Genomic DNA, 22,218 nt, shown 5'->3' on the forward strand with positions numbered 1-22,218 from the left:
CATTAATGTACATAGTCAATACATACTTATTTCCTGTGAACTTATTCTATGCTATTTTTATGTTAGAACAAAACTCAAATTCCCTGATATATATATATATATAGCCAAATAATCTTCTTCCATAAATACCTTAAAGGTTTAGTATTTTGTCCATTTTGAACCAAATCATATTTTGATGGTTTCATCTAACCTGAGGTGACTAAAGCAAATATCGGCTAAATATTGTACGTCATTATCAATTAATACAAAAAACTGGGATTTTATACTTATACATATTCATACATTTATTTAATACTTGTTGTTCCCCTTAAAAACTTAAAAATTGCTTAAAAAAAAGATTTTAACTATTAATTTTTCTGGAAATTATAACAGACATTTCTAAAACTGAGGGTTAGGTTCAATCACTTTTTTAATCCAAATAATTAAGAAAAGCCAGAATTGTTAGGGATAGATTTAGAGGCAAGTGGATATTTCCATACAGTAGAAGCAAAAGCACTGGAGGTGTGGCTTCTGTTGTCAAGGACGACAGCATAGCGTGGTGACAACACACACCCGCACCCTCCCACACATACGCTCTCACAGTGAGAGCCAACGAATGCGCCTGCATGTCTCACTCGCTCAGAGAATCAATTCCTCTTCCAGCAGATCAAGCTACAGCAGCGAGCACCTGGATGAACGGGTCTCTCCTTGACTTGAACGCTGATCACAGCCCCTGAATCTCTGAGAGAAACGCATCAACTGACCGGAGTACTGAAGGAGAGATGAGGAGGGACACCGGTTAACAGATCAAAGGACAACTCTGTGATCACATTGCTTCTGTGTCATTTCCTCCGCTCAGTTACTTGTTTCTTCTGTCGGACACTGCTGTGGTTTGGGGAGAAGGCAGAACGGGTGTGTTGGTCCCCCTCTCTTCTCTTCTTTCTCTCTCTGTCAGTCTCTCTGTCTTTAAATGTAAGTGGAAGGTGGGTTTGTGGGGAGTGATTAAAGGAGTGGGGATAAACGTTGCGGCCAGCTGGAGAGATGGGAAAATCCAACAGCAAACTAAAGCCGGAGGTCGTGGAAGATCTGTGCAGAAAGACCTACTGTGAGTACTGATGCTCTTTGACTAGTTATAGTTTAAATAACTTGGTTAATTGCATGTTATAAATAACTATTATAAATGATTGTTTCTTCTTCCAGTATTTAGAAACAGACCTGTTACTGTATTTATTTACCCTGTTTTCTGAAATACACATATTCATTAATTTTATAAATTCTACATAGTTATAGCTCAATAGAAATGTGAGACCGCACTATTCTGTGTGTTTGTTGTGTTATTCATGCAATGTTTGTTTGCTGGGTCTCTCTGTTTCAACCGATTGGAAGCATTTCTTGTCTGGCTTCATTGTTCTCCATTACCAATCATATAATAATCATTAAGTGTGTTCTGACTTGTATCTCTATTGTTAGAAGGACAGCTGCCAGCAACTGTCAGTCAAGTAAATAAGGTGGGGGCCAAATGCTAATTGTGTAAATGCTAAACGTCCCCCAAGGTGGAGAAAATCTATTAGTATTATCAATATGACACAGGCTTTAAATTAGATTGCAGAAATGAGAATAGGCATTGAAACCTATTGCTGAATATTAATCGGGTATGAAATAGGTGGAGCTTAATTTAGAGATGGAGAAAAATGGTCTTTGTTTCATTTTACAAGTGCAGGAATGCACACTGACAGATTGTTCGTGTCAGGAATTGTAACAAATTTGTAAATATAAATAGTTGCTTTTGTAATACTAATTATCCCATTGCTTGTGAACCTAATATAAAACACTTTAGATCTGTCATTTGATTTATCAAATATTTATTGTCAACCACCCATGCGAATGCAAAACTTGGTTAACATTCAACCAAGTTCACCACTAAACATGGATTTCAGGCACGCCCACAGCGGCAGTCGACCGTTCATGTTTAATGAGCATCTTCAGAGGTTAGGCTCTGTTCTCAGCAGGGGGTAAAGCAGGCCTGTCATTTTCAGCTTCTTCTAGCTTGACGCGTAGTTTACATAGACAATGGCTGCTATCAATATAATACAAGCTCATGTAGGTTACCATCCACATTTGTTATCACTTTGAAATTGATTGAAGGTACTCGGTCCATTTTAATTTCTTTCAATGCTTTAGGCTAGTATGGTCAAGCCGAATTCTGTCTCTCATCTGTTAAAAAAGTTTTGCATAAATGTTTTACACTGAAGAATTTCATGCTATATATGAGTTAACATCATGTTACAGGATTCATGTAGAGAATCGAAGAACCGAGTTTTTAGTAATGCAGCCTATAGGCATATCAGGGTAACTTAAAATTCTGTCATTATTTACTCACCCTTATGTTGTTACATTTAAAGGGGTCATATGACACGGCTAAAACAAATATTATCTTTTGTTTTAGATGTAATGCAATTTGTATACACGATTTCAGGTTAAAAAACGCTGTATTTTCCACATACCGTGCATGTTTGTATCTCCTCTTTGCCCCTCCTCTCTGAAACGCACAGATTTTTATAAAGCTCATCGCTCTGAAAAGCGAGGTGTGCTATGATTGGCCAGTTAACCAGTGCGTAGTGGTCGAATACTGCAAGCGTGTGATGGAAATATAACGCCTCTTACCATATTTGGAACATCAGGTTCCAAAGCAATTGTACTGACAGGTACGCTCACCTTACTTGCGTATACATTTGGGCGGTTTTAGTCAAATCATACCACAAACTGATGTAGATTTGTGGGGGTGTGGTTACACTAGGTGTTTCAGGCAGGTCTGGGTGAGCATTTGCTTTTAGATAGAATGCATCTTTTGTTCCCACATTTTAATTTTTGCAATTTTACGTGTCTAATACATGCATGGGTAACTTATAACACACCAAAGACACAGAAAAACACGTATTCACGCCATATGATCCCTTTAATCTCAGTCTTCAGTCAATTAGAAACAAAAAAAGCTGTCTCCACATTGTTCAAAATTTCTCTTTTGGTTTTCCACAGATTCGTCATGGCTCATGGCATGATTTTGCCAAGTGGTTGATGTCCTTAGGGCAACATCATGTTGACCCTGGGACAACATTTAAATCAACCAATCAGATTTCAGAAATAAGTTTACAGTTTATTTTAATTTTATTCTTACAACCAGGATTAGGTGCTTCTAGACCATTGTTTTTCAATTATCATTTCCCTCTGATTTTAGGGGTAAGTTATGGTTAGGGTTGGGGTTTGGTGTGGGTTTAGGTTTTAGTTATAAAAATGTTGTCCTTAGGTCAACAAAATTTGTTGCCCTGAGGACATCATCCACTTGGCAAAATCAGGTCGAGCGATTAGGCATATGGGTATAAAACGACGTAAGGGTGAGTAAATGATGACAGAAGTTTCTTTCTTGCGTAAATGGACCATTTGAGTAGTCTAATGAGTAACAAAGTATTGATTGTGTTTTGTTGTATAATAAAGCGACTTTATTAATGGTAATGAGAGTGCTAAATTGCATCCTGTGTCAGAAGTCAAAAGGAACACAGTTTGACTTTGGTGCTGATGAAGGGATGCTTGAGTCTATTGATGAATGGGCTTACTGTATGTAAGACAAAACAGCTGTGAAACACTAATCTAGCGATTCTTTTTCATTCCATTGCTCAGTGTTCTGTCTTTGATTCCTCCCACGATGAGGCAGTAAACATTTGCTTCCTAGTTTTCACAATAAGCAGCATTCAAACACACAGATGGACCTGTACTCATGTAGCAAGTCTTCCATTCAGAGAGAATGTACCTACACACCCAAGTACACATATATTTTTAAATGCAAAGAATGAGAAAGCACTGACATATTTGTATTGCAGTAATAGCTTTATGTACACACATTAACAACCAAGCTGTCAAGCTGCCAAACCTTGTTTCCTTTTTTTTCTGCCAAGATGCTCCAATTTCTTACTTTTGGTTCAAATCTTTCTCAAGCAACTAATTGTAATTCTCCCCTAACGTCTGGTGCACCTGCTGTGAGATTTTGATTAAGGTGCTATTTATGGTGGACATAAATCTCAACGTGAAATGGGAAAGAGGAGGTATTGTGGTCGAGGTCACGAGGTACGAGGAGATGGACTGTTATGTAGGATGATGTTCAGACAGACTCATTTTTGTAGATCCCAGTAATGTAGTATTAACAATCTATTCCAGGCAATTAAAAAAAAGGATAATAAATAATATAAGTATAATTAATGACTAAATCAGATTGAATAATTTCGTTTGGCAGGATTTACTGTACAATTTACTGTTACTGTACCCTTCACTACAGGGAATCTAACTAGAGGGCCAGAGGATATGTAATAGCAGTGTGACTGACCATTTGTGTTTAGATGTTGACACACACACCTATTGTATATGCAGACTCAATGTAAAGTACACAACCAGGGGCAGTGAGGGAATCACATTTGTTGTGCTGGTGATTTCTAGGGTTTCTAGTGCAAAACAGCTACTTCTGAATTCTAAATCAGTGGCTTACAGAGATGTCAATGACTTTAGTACAAAGATAAACACAATGCTTGACCCTCTGCAGAAAAAAAAAACATAACAGACAGCCTGTGGGTATGTGAGACCACATTGTGAAAAATGGATGTCAGACTGCCCACACATGCCTCTGAGGTAGACATTTGATGGTCACCCACTAGATAAATGAATTTATTGAAAGTGCAAGGTTAAATTTCTGGACGTGAGAAGAGGGATGAGATACATCTGAGGGGTAGAGAGAGAGAGAGAGAGAGAGAGAGAGAGAGAGAGAGAGAGAATGTTGAGGCATGGTAGAACTTAAGGAGATAAAAAAAAAGGAAACAAGGTTTGGCAGCTTGACAGCTTGGTTGTTAATGTGTGTACATAAAGCTATTACTGCAATACAAATATGTCAGTGCTTTCTCATTCTTTGCATTTAAAAATATATGTGTACTTGGGTGTGTAGGTACATTCTCTCTGAATGGAAGACTTGCTACATGAGTACAGGTCCATCTGTGTGTTTGAATGCTGTTTATTGTGATAACTAGGAAGCAAATGTTTACTGCCTCATCGTGGGAGGAATCAAAGACAGAACACTGAGCAATGGAATGAAAAAGAATCGCTAGATTAGTGTTTCACAGCTGTTTTGTCTTACATACAGTAAGCCCATTCATCAATAGACTCAAGCATCCCTTCATCAGCACCAAAGTCAAACTGTGTTCCTTTTGACTTCTGACACAGGATGCAATTTAGCACTCTCATTACCATTAATAAAGTCGCTTTATTATACAACAAAACACAATCAATACTTTGTTACTCATTAGACTACTCAAATGGTCCATTTACGCAAGAAAGAAACTTCTGTCATCATTTACTCACCCTTACGTCGTTTTATACCCATATGCCTAATCGCTCGACCTGATTTTGCCAAGTGGATGATGTCCTCAGGGCAACAAATTTTGTTGACCTAAGGACAACATTTTTATAACTAAAACCTAAACCCACACCGAAAGCACCCTAACATGGAGACTTACCTAAATTAGAGGGAAATGATAGATTTTGAAAAACAAATGGTCGTAGAGCACCTTGTCAAGCGATGGCAGGAAGAACCCAAGCGCAGGCAGGCAGTGAAGGGGTTAACAAAACAGATTTTAATAGTACAAAACAAAGAAACAAAACAAAGACCCACGATGGGGATAACAGATTAACAGAATAACAGGATAAACAGGACGAAGACTAACTGACACTAAACTAAGATAACCACACTTGACATAAACTAAACTGGACACTTACTAGACTCACGAAAACAGCAGGAACAGGCAATAACAGCAAGCTAGGAAGGCAAACAAGAACAGGGATACACTGAACGCAAGGACACCACACACATATGTAATACACGAGCAACAAGACAAAGAAACATGAGGGTATATATAGGGATTGACAAACGAGGGATAACGACATGGGGCAGGTGTGGGACATTAAACACTCAGGGAAAGATAACGAGGAAACGAGAGGAATGGGGCCAAAGACAAGACACTGGAGAGAACGTATATTATTGTCAAACGGACAATAATATGTTTCTCTCCACACATAACCAAAAGCTTTGCTCATGGCTCTGCTACAGGACCAAGAAAAACATGACTAAGGAAGCAGAGCCATGACAGAAGCCCCCCCTTTAATGAGCACCTCCAGGTGCTCACCAAGGGGTAGACGGACAAGACAAGGCAGACGAGACAAAGACAAAAACCAGACAAACATGGTGAACATGACAAGGGGTAGACAGGACAACAAGACTACAGGACTGGGGTGGGATAACAAGATAACAAACATGGGAGGGGGGTGGGGCAAAACAAGAGTTCAGGGGGCAATCCAAAAGGGTTAGGGGGGAACAGTCCCAGTCCGGCTGCGCTCGAGGGCGCTGAGTCCTGGGGGACTTAGGAGGAGTCCCGGGAGGGACAGTCCTTGCCCTGGGAGTCTCCCAGATGGCGGAACCGGCTGGACAGGGCTTGACGCCGGCTGGAAAGGCCGGCTGGACAGGGCTTGACGCCCTGGAATGGACAGTGGCTTGACGCCGGCTGGAAGGCCGGCTGGACATGGCTTGACGCCGGCTGGAAGGCCGGCTGGACATGGCTTGACGCCGGCTGGAAGGCCGGCTGGAGGCCGGCTGGACGGCCGGCTGGACAGTCCGGCTGGATGCCTGGCTGGATGGCCGGCTGGACCCGACTGGACGGCCGGCTGGACACCGCTGGACGCCGGCTGGATCACCGGACTGGACACAATGACTGGACACAAGACTGGACGCAAGGACTGGACACTGGACTGGACCGCGACACGAGGACTGGACACACTGGACGCGGCACAAGGACTGGACACGCACACCGACTGGACAGCGGCGATACGACTGGACGGCGACAGGACTGGACAGGCTGGACACAACTGAAGCCTGGACGCCGGCTGCACCGGACTGGACGCCGGCTGCACCGGACTGGACGCCGGCTGACCGGACTGGACGCCGGCTCGGACGACGGGCCGCCAGGACTATGCGGGGGACTGCCGGCCGGTGCCGCCGCACCGGACTGGAGCCGGCTGCACCGGCCGGGAAGGAGACCACGCTGCCCGCCGTTGCCTCTTCTTCTTACGCCTAGCCACCCGGCTGGTGGTCGGGTGATGGAAGGAGGTATATGGCACGGCTGGCTCCGGCTGGGACTCCTCGGAGGTAGTTCCCCAGGACTCCCTCCTTCCTCGCCTACCTCGTAGGCTGACTGGTGGGGAGGTCTGCAGGAAGTGAGGAGACGGTGAGGTGATGCCCACGACTCCGAGCTGCAGGGTCTGGCCCTCCGGGATCGTCGCCAGCCCAGTAGAAGACACCCGCCAACGGACAGTCCCCTGGACTCCTCGCGATCCATCGCGATCTGGAGCTGGTCTACGAAGCCCAGGGGCCTCAACCTGCCATCTCCGCAGGCTCAAAGGGTTCGTCGAGGCAGCTGTTGAAGATAAACTTCAACTCCGCCTCGTCGAACCCTGAGTGGCACGCAGTGGAGAGGAAGTCCATGGCGAAGGTCTACACGGGGATGCCTTTCTGGCGAAAGCCGAACAAGGTGTGAGCCTGGCGGCTCCTAAACGCCTCGTCGTCTCCTCCATGCTGCACGCTGGGTTCGTGTGTGGCTCGTGTTATTCTTCAGAATGGCAGAGAAGAACCCAATGCAGGCAGGCGGGTGAAGGGGTTAACAAAACAGATTTTAATAGTACAAAACAAAGAAACAAAACAAAGACCCACGATGGGGATAACAGATTACAGAATAACAGGATAAACAGGACGAAGACTAACTGACACTAAACTAAGATAACCACACTTGACATAAACTAAACTGGACACTTACTAGACTCACGAAAACAGAGGAACAGGCAATAACAGCAGGCTAGGGAGGCAAACAAGAACAGGGATAACTGACGCAAGGACACCACACACATAGCAATCACGAGCACAAGACAAAGAAACAAGAGGGTATATTATAGGGATGCACAAACGAGGGATAACGACATGGGGCAGGTGTGGAGACATTAAACACTCAGGGAAAGATACGAGGAAACGAGAGGAATGGGGCCAATGACAAGACACTGGAGAGAACGAATATTATTGTCAAACGGACAACAATATGTTTCTCTCCACACATAACCAAAGACTTGTCATGGCTCTGCTACAGGACCAAGAAAAACATGACTAAGGAATTTCGATAGAGCCAACACCATATATCCTGTTGCAAAGATATGTAAATTTAAAATAAACTGTAAACTTATTTTTGAAATCTGATTGGTTGATTTAAATGTTGTCCCAGGGTCAACATGATGTTGCCCTAAGGACATCAACCACTTGGCAAAATCATGCCATGAGCCATGACGAATCTGTGGAAAACCAAAAGAGAAATTTTGAACAATGTGGAGACAGCTTTTTTTGTTTCTAATTGACTGAAGACTGAGATTAAAGGGTTCATATGGCGTGAATACGTGTTTTTCTGTGTCTTTGGTGTGTTATAAGTTTCCCATGCATGTATTAGACACGTAAATTTGCAAAAATTAAATTGTGGGAACAAAAGATGCATTCTATCTATAAGCTAATGCTCACCCAGACCTGCCTGAAACTCCTTGTGTAACCACACCCCCACAAATCTACTTCAGTTTGTGGTATGATTTGACTATAACCGCCCAAATGTATTCGCAAGTAAGGTGAGCGTACCTGTCAGTACAATTGCTTTGGAACCTGATGTTCCAAATATGGTAAGAGGCGTTATATTTCCATCACACGCTTGCAGTATTCGACCAATCACTACGCACTGGTTAACTGGCCAATCATAGCACACCTCGCTTTTCAGAGCGATGAGCTTTATAAAAATCTGTGCGTTTCAGAGAGGTGGGGCAAAGAGGAGATACAAACATGCACGGTATGTGGAAAATACAGCGTTTTTTAACCTGAAATCGTGTATACAAATTGCATTACATCTAAAACAAAAGATAATATTTGTTTTAGCCGTGTCATATGACCCCTTTAAATGTAACAACATAAGGGTGAGTAAATAATGACAGAATTTTAAGTTACCCTGATATGCCTATAGGCTGCATTACTAAATACTCGGTTCTTCGATTCTCTACATGAATCCTGTAACATGATGTTAACTCATATATAGCATGAAATTCTTCAGTGTAAAACTTTTATGCAAAACTTTTTTAACAGATGAGAGACAGAATTCGGCTTGACCATACTAGCCTAAAGCATTGAAAGAAATTAAAATGGACCGAGTACCTTCAATCAATTTCAAAGTGATAACAAATGTGGATGGTAACCTACATGAGCTTGTATTATATTGATAGCAGCCATTGTCTATGTAAACTACGCGTCAAGCTAGAAGAAGCTGAAAATGACAGGCCTGCTTTACCCCCTGCTGAGAACAGAGCCTAACCTCTGAAGATGCTCATTAAACATGAACGGTCGACTGCCGCTGTGGGCGTGCCTGAAATCCATGTTTAGTGGTGAACTTGGTTGAATGTTAACCAAGTTTTGCATTCGCATGGGTGGTTGACAATAAATATTTGATAAATCAAATGACAGATCTAAAGTGTTTTATATTAGGTTCACAAGCAATGGGATAATTAGTATTACAAAAGCAACTATTTATATTTACAAATTTGTTACAATTCCTGACACGAACAATCTGTCAGTGTGCATTCCTGCACTTGTAAAATGAAACAAAGACCATTTTTCTCCATCTCTAAATTAAGCTCCACCTATTTCATACCTGATTAATATTCAGCAATAGGTTTCAATGCCTATTCTCATTTCTGCAATCTAATTTAAAGCCTGTGTCATATTGATAATACTAATAGATTTTCTCCACCTTGGGGGACGTTTAGCATTTACACAATTAGCATTTGGCCCCCACCTTATTTACTTGACTGACAGTTGCTGGCAGCTGTCCTTCTAACAATAGAGATACAAGTCAGAACACACTTAATGATTATTATATGATTGGTAATGGAGAACAATGAAGCCAGACAAGAAATGCTTCCAATCGGTTGAAACAGAGTGACCCAGCAAACAAACATTGCATGAATAACACAACAAACACACAGAATAGTGCGGTCTCACATTTCTATTGAGCTATAACTATGTAGATTTTATAAAATTAATGAATATGTGTATTTCAGAAAACAGGGTAAATAAATACAGTAACAGGTCTGTTTCTAAATACTGGAAGAAGATACAATCATTTATAATAGTTATTTATAATATGCAATTAACCAAGTTATTTAAACTATAACTAGTCAAAGAGCATCAGTACTCACAGTAGGTCTTTCTGCACAGATCTTCCACGACCTCCGGCTTTAGTTTGCTGTTGGATTTTCCCATCTCTCCAGCTGGCCGCAACGTTTATCCCCACTCCTTTAATCACTCCCCTCAAACCCACCTTCCACTTACATTTAAAGACAGAGAGACTGACAGAGAGAGAAAGAAGAGAAGAGAGGGGGACCAACACACCCGTTCTGCCTTCTCCCCAAACCACAGCAGTGTCCGACAGAAGTAACAAGTAACTGAGCGGAGGAAATGACACAGAAGCAATGTGATCACAGAGTTGTCCTTTGATCTGTTAACCGGTGTCCCTCCTCTTCTCTCCTTCAGTACTCCGGTCAGTTGATGCGTTTCTCTCAGAGATTCAGGGGCTGTGATCAGCGTTCAAGTCAAGGAGAGACCCGTTCATCCAGGTGCTCGCTGCTGTAGCTTGATCTGCTGGAAGAGGAATTGATTCTCTGAGCGAGTGAGACATGCAGGCGCATTCGTTGGCTCTCTCTGTGAGAGCGTTTGTGTGGGAGGGTGCGGGTGTGTGTTGTCACCACGCTATGCTGTCGTCCTTGACAACAGAAGCCACACCTCCAGTGCTTTTGCTTCNCACCTGGCAGGGTATGCCCACTTATTCAAGCAATCACCGGTGTACTGGAGTTTGATGAGGTGTTTCTATTGATGGATTGACTGAACTTCTTTTACTTTAATCTTAATAAATTAGGCCTTATAAAATGAGATGTAGATGTAAAGATTAGGTCTGAGAAACATGGCGTGCCTCCAAGATATTCCTTACGTGAAGAAAATATATTCCTATATATTCACTTTCAGTATATGAAATCAGTTAATAGTTGATAATATATTGAATAACAGGAATTAACGCTATAAAAACTAGAAGCACTTGGTTATATGGAAATGTATTATTTAATTGTGATGAGGGAGGCGGGACGGGAGCCGTGAGGGAAGGACGCGAGACCGGTGTAACGCACAGCTGACACTCATTATCACTCGCGCCACCGGCCTCGCGTTGTTCCCTCACGGCTCTCGTCCCGCCTCCCTCGTCACATTAATATATTGCATTATATTTTCCAGTATATCCCCATATATTCATTTCTAGACATTGTGTTCTGTTGTTGTGGTGTATGGGATTTACTGTAGTTAGCCTATTTTACCGCTGCATGTACTTCAGCTTTAGTTCCATTGGTAGGCTTATGGCAGCTTGATAGCTGTCGCAAAAGTTGAACAATCTTTTGTTTGATATTTTTGCGGGTGTCAGTATCAGTCAGTGGAGCAGTTGTCTTGGGGGAACGTAAAGGAGAGCTGCCAAGTTGTCTGGTGCGTTTGCTGTGCCAGCAGGATTCAGTGCACAAATATGGTACATGGTAGCTTCAGTTGTCCGGAGTTGGAAGTTTTTCATAACGTATTTATTTGCATCACATGTTTCTCTAATGTACCTGAGGCTCTGTGTTAGACAGTGAGGAGAAGGAAGGAATTTTAAGTATAATTCAACAGCGTATATTTATGACATAAAATGTCTCTGACAGGTGTTGGGTGGATCACCCAGAGTGCAATTGTACACATTACTGGTTTATTCGGTTTTATTTTCCTGTCTGTCTGCTGGCTCCCTCTTCACTTATCTGCTCCTTTGCTGTGTTATTTGCTGCCACGGCCCACAGTGAGATACTGATTGTAGAATGTGTGGAAAGTTCCCTGCAGGGTTATGGGCAGATTAGATGAGATGTTTGGGGGTTTGTTGTTGGGTTATTGTGCTCTGTGAGGTTGGAACAAAGGTTGTGTACTATATTCATTTTCTTTTTGACATAAGAGGATGTTTATCTTACTGTGCTTTTTCTCTTTTGTTCATTGTAGCAGATCGGAATGGATGTAGTGGATGGAGTCGTGTTGGGTCATCAGCAGCATTGTTGGGATGTACCTGTGTTACAGCGTGTGCATTCACTCACTCCTATTTCTATGCATCATTTTCTTATATTTATTAGTTTTTCCAATGTTAAATACTTCAATATCCTTTATTTTATTTTATGATGATTATTTTATTTTAATGATAATCATAATGTTTATAGACACACACACATACACAGATTACACATGCAATGGTTATACAGATGACATGTCTTTCCCTCAGTTAGTATATTTACTTGTCATGACTCTGCCTCATCATGTCTTGTCTAGTCTTGGTCTTGTGGCAGAGTCATGGCAAAGCCTTAGGTTTTATGTGGAGAGAGAGATCTTGACCCTTTCGGCCTTCCACATCCTCTCTCTCTCCGGTGTCGCGTTTCTGTTCCCGCCCTCTCGTTCCTCGTTAGCTTCTCCTTAGTGTTTGATCCTTGTCACCTGCCCGTCACCCTCCCTGTGTTATCATCCCTCGTTTGTATTCCCCTTCATATACAGTAGTCCTCATGTTTCTTTATCCTGTGCTCGGTCATTGTTTTCAGTGTGCCACTAATGTGCTTACCTGTTTGTAGAAGTCACCGTGTTTGCTCGTGTTCCGCCTTGCCTTGCCCTTGCCCTTGCCCTTGCCCTGCCCTGCCCTGCCCTTGCCCCTGCCCTTGCCCTGCCCTTGCCCCTGCCCCTGCCCTTGCCCCTGCCCCTGCCCCACCTTGCCTTGCGTTGCAGTTAGTTTATTTGTTGATCCTGTCTTTATGTTTTGCCCCCACGTGGGAAGTCTTTGTTTTGTGTATATATTCTTAGTTTAGTTTTCCCCCATCGTGGGTGTTTTGTTTTATAATAAAGTCTTGTGTTANGTTACATGTGTGTGCAGGCCCAGTCATTTGGTTTGCCCCTTAGTTCGGGGTTAATCCTCTTTATAGTTCTCTTGCTCTCAAGTTCTGTTTCCCCTTAGTCCCCATTGGCATCCCGGATCTCCCTGCGTTCTTCACTCTGGCATCTCTTCACCAGCGGCCATCTCTCTCTGCAAGAATCAGGCGGCGGGTTGAGGCTTCTCCCGGTTGCGCGCACTCCCTTCGTGGGTCAGAATCTCCCTGACTGGGTCTACTTCCGTATCTTCCGTGAGTGCCGTCGGGTCGAGTCCTCTCCCCGCGGACTCACGTGGTTCCTGTGGGCTGTTCTGGTCAGATTCTCCCGAAGTGGTTTCTCTCTCCCGTGGTTCCCGTGGCCGAGACTGTTGTCCCGTGGTGGATTATATTGTTGAACTTTCAATAGAAGGCTTTAATTATTCCCGCAATTGAGTCTCCGCATTCTCTGTTCCCGCACAGTCATGAGTGTGTGAGTTACTGCCAAGCATGTCTACGCTTGCCGCCTACCGATCTGATCAGCACAATGCTGTGCTCTAGGGACACCACTTTCAACACAGCAGTACAGTAGTGTCTTTAACAGAGCTGTCTCCAATGACAAACCAATCAGACTTCCACATGCAGCAGAATCTCGTGCGAGATACCAGTGAATGGTTTCTACAAAGTACAGTGCAGAATGTCAGCTGTCTGTGTAAGAATCAGACATGTGGGAGTCTATTGGCCCCTGCAGTCAGATTGAACTGTCAAACAAGATTCATACGGGTCAGTGACTGGCGTACCTTAGTAAATGTCACTAAAGTAGACATCTCTCTTTTCCACACATCCACATTTCTCTTGCGTTCGATTGCCTCCAAATTTCATCTGAATCAATAATATAATTTCTCCGTTATTTTATTATTCTACTTCGTTTCTGATTTTCTTATTTACTTTTACATTGTGGTTCACTTTCTTTTTTTTCTGTCCTTTTGTTGCTCTATCTCTCTACTCATCTTTCTCTTTTTCCTTACTGGGCACCCTGCCTAGAGTCAACCATTCCCCATCTGCCATGGGAGACATGGAGCAGCCAGGAGGAGAATAGCTGTTGCCGTGTGGAGTTAAGAATGTAGAACAGTGAACGGTGGAGAATGAGGAACATAACTAAAAATTTATCTGTAAACATGCAGTGAAATTCCACTATGATGTAGCTGAAAAACATCTAAAAAATGAACATCACAAAATAAGTCAGTCAGTGTGGTTGAGTGGTTCTGCCAGAGTTTGTGGCGGAAAGCTGCCCATAACAAGCAAAATAAGCAGGTTGTAAACATGAAAAAGTGTACAAACTGTACCACTCAAACCACAACCCCATTTATTTATATTTATCTACTGAAGCAGATAGTCTTTGCCAGAACAATGCACTCGAATGGATAAAAATACAGCGTACGCTGTGTCCATAGTAACAGAGAAGGATGGCAATGAAAATTATCTGGTTCTGCCGTATTTTTTGTTTTAATAAGGAGGTCATTGTTGGGATTTCATGACTATGAGATTGTAGCGAGGAAGGCGGGGCGAGAGCCGTGGGGCGAGTAAGGTGCTGTGCGACCGCCGGTCCCCGCATGCCTCACGGGGGAGCTCGGGAGCATAAGAGGACGAGCGACCGGACCATCGAGAGAGAGGACCCGGGCCCGGAAACTGTTAAGTTTGTTTATGTTTGTGTGGCCGGCAGTCGACCGTGAGGTGGCTGCCGGCCTTTTATTCTTGGATTATTGTTTGTTTATTTTTGAATTAAAGTTTGTTAATGTTCGCCGGTTCGCGCCTCCTTCCTTCCCTTCTATTGAACTGTATTACAGAGATGATTTGATGAAATATGAAAATTGGGGATGCACAACTGATCTTACCTCACGGATATTTATTTAATTGTTCAAATTCATTCAGTTTCAATGAGAGTTGACAATTTCTGCATTTATGCAAGTGAACTCTGACTTTCAATAGGATTGCAGGTGGTCCAACATGTGACACAGTTGGACGTTGCAGTCAAGAATGAATGAAATGTATTGTGTATGTATTTTGTATGTAAACACGTCTTTACATTAAACTCATTAGCCAAGCAACGCAAAGCTCATAAAATATGTTTCCTAAAAGTAATAAGCCAAAATTTCCTGAAAAGGTAAGATGAAGAGAAGAAAATAAAGAGCAAACTTACCACTGCTGAACTTCTTTTTCCGTGACTGCAGAACAAGACAAAAAACAGCAGTTAGACTCTGGACAAGCTACAGATGTTAGATTAAAGTGTCTGAAAATGAGGAGAGACAGTGAACATCTAATCTCCCTTGAGAACAGTTTTAAATTCCACTCTTAGATAACCAACGTCATTGTTCTGCTGAATGAGCCAAGTGGAGAAAGAAAAACCGCGGAAGGCTGACAGGAGAGCTGCTGTACTAGCGGTCTCTCGCAGCTTAGAGGCAGACAGCCATGTCAACACAGCTAACATCAGGCCTGTCACTGCATTGTCATTACATTTGACAGCCTCTGAACATCACAGACAGCTTTTTGACAAACATTTATTCCTTACACATTTTATTCTGGTACAGTGGATGAATACTGTAACATTTCTACTTACAGTATATATTCATTTTGCACACACTCTTTATAAAAGCGATTAACAAAGGAGAAATATACAAGCTGCAGTAGTTATTCCAAAGGAGAACACAATGTATATATAGCATTAGCATATTCTGTTTCTTTACAGTATGTGTTGAATGGGTCTAAATTTTCTGACCCAATATTATCTGAATTCAGCCTAGGCTCTGCCACTGCATTTTGTGTTCACATTCTATTCACAGTTTACATCTTAACACTATGCTGTTGAGTATTGTTCAGCTGTGTTCCCTGCATTTCTCTCTCTCTCTCTCTCTCTCTCTCTCTCTCTCTCTCTCTCCCCCTCTCACACACAGAGAGAGAAGGCTCTTTGTCTGGGGCAGAGGTGTACTCATTACTAAGGTCAGCCGTGTGCATCCATGTACAGCGAAAGGTAGAGCTGAACGAAATGGGGAAGGACGATATGAAGAGATCGACAAAAATAAAATGAACGGTGTAAATCAAAGATCAGCATTTCTCTGATTTTGATTTAGGCGAAAGAGAATTATTAAACACTGTGTGTGGAGCATGTATAAGCAGGTTTGGTTATATTTTTGGAGAAAAAATATGTTGAACATGTTTCATGTGAATTAAAAAGGCATTACGCTCTAAAAATGTTGGGTTATTTCAACCCAGCTTTGGGTCAAAGATGGACAAACCCATCAGTTATAAATTAACCTATGCTGGGTTGTTAAGACATTGTTGGATAAAATTTATCCCAGAAGTTGGGTTTGTCTGTTTTTGACCCAATGATGGGTAGAAGTAATCCAACATGCGAGTGTACAATGTCAAAAATGTAATGTGTAATAATTATTTGAAGTGCTCACAAATCCACCAAAATATGTTTTGCTATTATAATGTCAACACATTTCTCTGAGAGTTTGGTTTAGTAAATGTCAGGGTTTGGGGTGGGGGAAGAACCCAAGCACAGGCAACAGTGGTGAAGGGGTAGGTGCTTCTAGACCATTGTTTTTCAATTATCATTTCCCTCTGATTTTAGGGGTAAGTTATGGTTAGGGTTGGGGTTTGGTGTGGGTTTAGGTTTTAGTTATAAAAATGTTGTCCTTAGGTCAACAAAATTTGTTGCCCTGAGGACATCATCCACTTGGCAAAATCAGGTCGAGCGATTAGGCATATGGGTATAAAACGACGTAAGGGTGAGTAAATGATGACAGAAGTTTCTTTCTTGCGTAAATGGACCATTTGAGTAGTCTAATGAGTTACAAAGTATTGATTGTGTTTTGTTGTATAATAAAGCGACTTTATTAATGGTAATGAGAGTGCTAAATTGCATCCTGTGTCAGAAGTCAAAAGGAACACAGTTTGACTTTGGTGCTGATGAAGGGATGCTTGAGTCTATTGATGAATGGGCTTACTGTATGTAAGACAAAACAGCTGTGAAACACTAATCTAGCGATTCTTTTTCATTCCATTGCTCAGTGTTCTGTCTTTGATTCCTCCCACGATGAGGCAGTAAACATTTGCTTCCTAGTTATCACAATAAACAGCATTCAAACACACAGATGGACCTGTACTCATGTAGCAAGTCTTCCATTCAGAGAGAATGTACCTACACACCCAAGTACACATATATTTTTAAATGCAAAGAATGAGAAAGCACTGACATATTTGTATTGCAGTAATAGCTTTATGTACACACATTAACAACCAAGCTGTCAAGCTGCCAAACCTTGTTTCCTTTTTTTTTATCTCCTTAAGTTCTACCATGCCTCAACATTCTCTCTCTCTCTCTCTCTCTCTCTCTCTCTCTCTCTCTCTCTACCCCTCAGATGTATCTCATCCCTCTTCTCACGTCCAGAAATTTAACCTTGCACTTTCAATAAATTCATTTATCTAGTGGGTGACCGTCAAATGTCTACCTCAGAGGCATGTGTGGGCAGTCTGACATCCATTTTTCACAATGTGGTCTCACATACCCACAGGCTGTCTGTTATGTTTTTTTTTTCTGCAGAGGGTCAAGCATTGTGTTTATCTTTGTACTAAAGTCATTGACATCTCTGTAAGCCACTGATTTAGAATTCAGAAGTAGCTGTTTTGCACTAGAAACCCTAGAAATCACCATCACAACAAATGTGATTCCCTCACTGCCCCTGGTTGTGTACTTTACATTGAGTCTGCATATACAATAGGTGTGTGTGTCAACATCTAAACACAAATGGTCAGTCACACTGCTATTACATATCCTCTGGCCCTCTAGTTAGATTCCCTGTAGTGAAGGGTACAGTAACAGTAAATTGTACAGTAAATCCTGCCAAACGAAATTATTCAATCTGATTTAGTCATTAATTATACTTATATTATTTATTATCCTTTTTTTTAAATTGCCTGGAATAGATGTTAATACTACATTACTGGGATCTAAAAATGAGTCTGTCTGAATTCTCCTACATAAAGTCATCTCCTCTCACCTGTGACTCGACCACATACTCCTTTGCCATCACGTTGAGTTTATGTCCACAAATAGCCTTAATCAAATCTCACAGCAGGTGCACCAGAGTTAGGGAGCAATACAATAGTTGTTGAGAAAGATTGACCAAAAGTCAGAATGTGGGCCACCTGGCAGGGTATGCCCACTTATTCAAGCAATCACCGGTGTACTGGAGTTTGATGAGGTGTTTCTATTGATGGATTGACTGAACTTCTTTTACTTTAATCTTAATAAATTTGGCCTTATAAAATGAGATGTAGATGTAAAGATTAGGTCTGAGAAACATGGCGTGCCTCCAAGATATTCCTTACGTGAAGAAAATATATTCCTATATATTCACTTTCAGTATATGAAATCAGTTAATAGTTGATAATATATTGAATAACAGGAATTAACGCTATAAAAACTAGAAGCACTTGGTTATATGGAAATGTATTATTTAATTGTGATGAGGGAGGCGGGACGGGAGCCGTGAGGGAAGGACGCGAGACCGGTGTAACGCACAGCTGACACTCATTATCACTCGCGCCACCGGCCTCGCGTTGTTCCCTCGCGGCTCTTGCCCCCACGTGGGAAGTCTTTGTTTTGTGTATATATTCTTAGTTTAGTTTTCCCCCATCGTGGGTGTTTTGTTTTATAATAAAGTCTTGTGTTAACCCCTTCACCACTGTTGCCTGTGCTTGGGTTCTTCCCCCACCCCAAACCCTGACATTTACTAAACCAAACTCTCAGAGAAATGTGTTGACATTATAATAGCAAAACATATTTTGGTGGATTTGTGAGCACTTCAAATAATTATTACTCATTACATTTTTGACATTGTACACTCGCATGTTGGATTACTTCTACCCATCATTGGGTCAAAAACAGACAAACCCAACTTCTGGGATAAATTTTATCCAACAATGTCTTAACAACCCAGCATAGGTTAATTTATAACTGATGGGTTTGTCCATCTTTGACCCAAAGCTGGGTTGAAATAACCCAACATTTTTAGAGCGTAATGCCTTTTTATTTCACATGAAACATGTTCAACATATTTTTTCTCCAAAAATATAACCAAACCTGCTTATACATGCTCCACACACAGTGTTTAATAATTCTCTTTCGCCTAAATCAAAATCAGAGAAATGCTGATCTTTGATTTACACCGTTCATTTTATTTTTGTCGATCTCTTCATATCGTCCTTCCCCATTTCGTTCAGCTCTACCTTTCGCTGTACATGGATGCACACGGCTGACCTTAGTAATGAGTACACCTCTGCCCCAGACAAAGAGCCTTCTCTCTCTGTGTGTGAGAGGGGGAGAGAGAGAGAGAGAGAGAGAGAGAGAGAGAGAGAGAGAGAAATGCAGGGAACACAGCTGAACAATACTCAACAGCATAGTGTTAAGATGTAAACTGTGAATAGAATGTGAACACAAAATGCAGTGGCAGAGCCTAGGCTGAATTCAGATAATATTGGGTCAGAAAATTTAGACCCATTCAACACATACTGTAAAGAAACTGAATATGCTAATGCTATATATACATTGTGTTCTCCTTTGGAATAACTACTGCAGCTTGTATATTTCTCCTTTGTTAATCGCTTTTATAAAGAGTGTGTGCAAAATGAATATATACTGTAAGTAGAAATGTTACAGTTTTCATCCACTGTACCAGAATAAAATGTGTAAGGAATAAATGTTTGTCAAAAAGCTGTCTGTGATGTTCAGAGGCTGTCAAATGTAATGACAATGCAGTGACAGGCCTGATGTTAGCTGTGTTGACATGGCTGTCTGCCTCTAAGCTGCGAGAGACCGCTAGTACAGCAGCTCTCCTGTCAGCCTTCCGCGGTTTTTCTTTCTCCACTTGGCTCATTCAGCAGAACAATGACGTTGGTTATCTAAGAGTGGAATTTAAAACTGTTCTCAAGGGAGATTAGATGTTCACTGTCTCTCCTCATTTTCAGACACTTTAATCTAACATCTGTAGCTTGTCCAGAGTCTAACTGCTGTTTTTTGTCTTGTTCTGCAGTCACGGAAAAAGAAGTTCAGCAGTGGTAAGTTTGCTCTTTATTTTCTTCTCTTCATCTTACCTTTTCAGGAAATTTTGGCTTATTACTTTTAGGAAACATATTTTATGAGCTTTGCGTTGCTTGGCTAATGAGTTTAATGTAAAGACGTGTTTACATACAAAATACATACACAATACATTTCATTCATTCTTGACTGCAACGTCCAACTGTGTCACATGTTGGACCACCTGCAATCCTATTGAAAGTCAGAGTTCACTTGCATAAATGCAGAAATTGTCAACTCTCATTGAAACTGAATGAATTTGAACAATTAAATAAATATCCGTGAGGTAAGATCAGTTGTGCATCCCCAATTTTCATATTTCATCAAATCATCTCTGTAATACAGTTCAATAGAAGGGAAGGAAGGAGGCGCGAACCGGCGAACATTAACAAACTTTAATTCAAAAATAAACAAACAATAATCCAAGAATAAAAGGCCGGCAGCCACCTCACGGTCGACTGCCGGCCACACAAACATAAACAAACTTAACAGTTTCCGGGTTCTACATTCTTAACTCCACACGGCAACAGCTATTCTCCTCCTGGCTGCTCCATGTCTCCCATGGCAGATGGGGAATGGTTGACTCTAGGCAGGGTGCCCAGTAAGGAAAAAGAGAAAGATGAGTAGAGAGATAGAGCAACAAAAGGACAGAAAAAAAAGAAAGTGAACCACAATGTAAAAGTAAATAAGAAAATCAGATACGAAGTAGAATAATAAAATAACGGAGAAATTATATTATTGATTCAGATGAAATTTGGAGGCAATCGAACGCAAGAGAAATGTGGATGTGTGGAAAAGAGAGATGTCTACTTTAGTGACATTTACTAAGGTACGCCAGTCACTGACCCGTATGAATCTTGTTTGACAGTTCAATCTGACTGCAGGGGCCAATAGACTCCCACATGTCTGATTCTTACACTGACAGCTGACATTCTGCACTGTACTTTGTAGAAACCATTCACTGGTATCTCGCACGAGATTCTGCTGCATGTGGAAGTCTGATTGGTTTGTCATTGGAGACAGCTCTGTTAAAGACACTACTGTACTGCTGTGTTGAAAGTGGTGTCCCTAGAGCACAGCATTGTGCTGATCAGATCGGTAGGCGGCAAGCGTAGACATGCTTGGCAGTAACTCACACACTCATGACTGTGCGGGAACAGAGAATGCGGAGACTCAATTGCGGGAATAATTAAAGCCTTCTATTGAAAGTTCAACAATATAATCCACCACGGGACAACAGTCTCGGCCACGGGAACCACGGGAGAGAGAAACCACTTCGGGAGAATCTGACCAGAACAGCCCACAGGAACCACGTGAGTCCGCGGGGAGAGGACTCGACCCGACGGCACTCACGGAAGATACGGAAGTAGACCCAGTCTGGGAGATTCTGACCCACGAAGGGAGTGCGCGCAACCGGGAGAAGCCTCAACCCGCCGCCTGATTCTTGCAGAGAGAGATGGCCGCTGGTGAAGAGATGCCAGAGTGAAGAACGCAGGGAGATCCGGGATGCCAATGGGGACTAAGGGGAAACAGAACTTGAGAGCAAGAGAACTATAAAGAGGATTAACCCCGAACTAAGGGGCAAACCAAATGACTGGGCCTGCACACACATGTAACCTACAACGATCTGACACAGGACAGTAGAACAGAAGGGAATATAAAGGGAAGGAAATCAAAACCCAAACTAGAAACAGGAGGGGAGAGAGAAGACAACGAGTAGAGCAGGTGAAAGTCGTAAAGTAAACGAGAGACAGGAGTGGAGAGAGAAGAGACATTGATTAGAACAGGTGAGAAGACTGAAACAATAACGAGGCGGTAACGAGGGGGCGGGGTCACACCACATTAACAAGAAAACGCATGGCAGACTGTAACCGCACCATGTGATCAAAAGAAACAAAACATCAACACAAGAGAAGAAACAAAGCCACAAGAAACAAAAACATCAACACAAGAGAGGAAACTAAGACACACTAAACAGGAACCCTCACACACACGCAGAG

At 42.0% G+C, this 22,218-nt stretch overlaps 1 protein-coding gene across 2 annotated transcripts in view; it reads left to right on the forward strand.

The window, feature by feature from the left end:
• The first annotated feature begins 565 nt into the window (after positions 1-565).
• Positions 566-22,218, forward strand: part of ncs1a (neuronal calcium sensor 1a) — a 28,460-nt gene continuing 6,807 nt past the window's right edge. Inside the window, exons 1-2 of one of the 2 annotated variants that reach the window (XM_057354100.1) lie at positions 566-1,084; positions 20,175-20,199. In XM_057354100.1, coding sequence (XP_057210083.1) covers positions 1,021-1,084; positions 20,175-20,199 — 89 coding nt within the window. In that variant the 5' untranslated portion in view covers positions 566-1,020. The remainder of the gene's footprint in view (positions 1,085-20,174; positions 20,200-22,218) is intronic. The other variant, XM_057354110.1, reaches the window with a different exon arrangement.

The sequence above is a fragment of the Triplophysa rosa genome, linkage group LG2 (assembly GCF_024868665.1).
Source record: "Triplophysa rosa linkage group LG2, Trosa_1v2, whole genome shotgun sequence".
Taxonomy (NCBI): Eukaryota; Metazoa; Chordata; class Actinopteri; order Cypriniformes; family Nemacheilidae; genus Triplophysa; species Triplophysa rosa.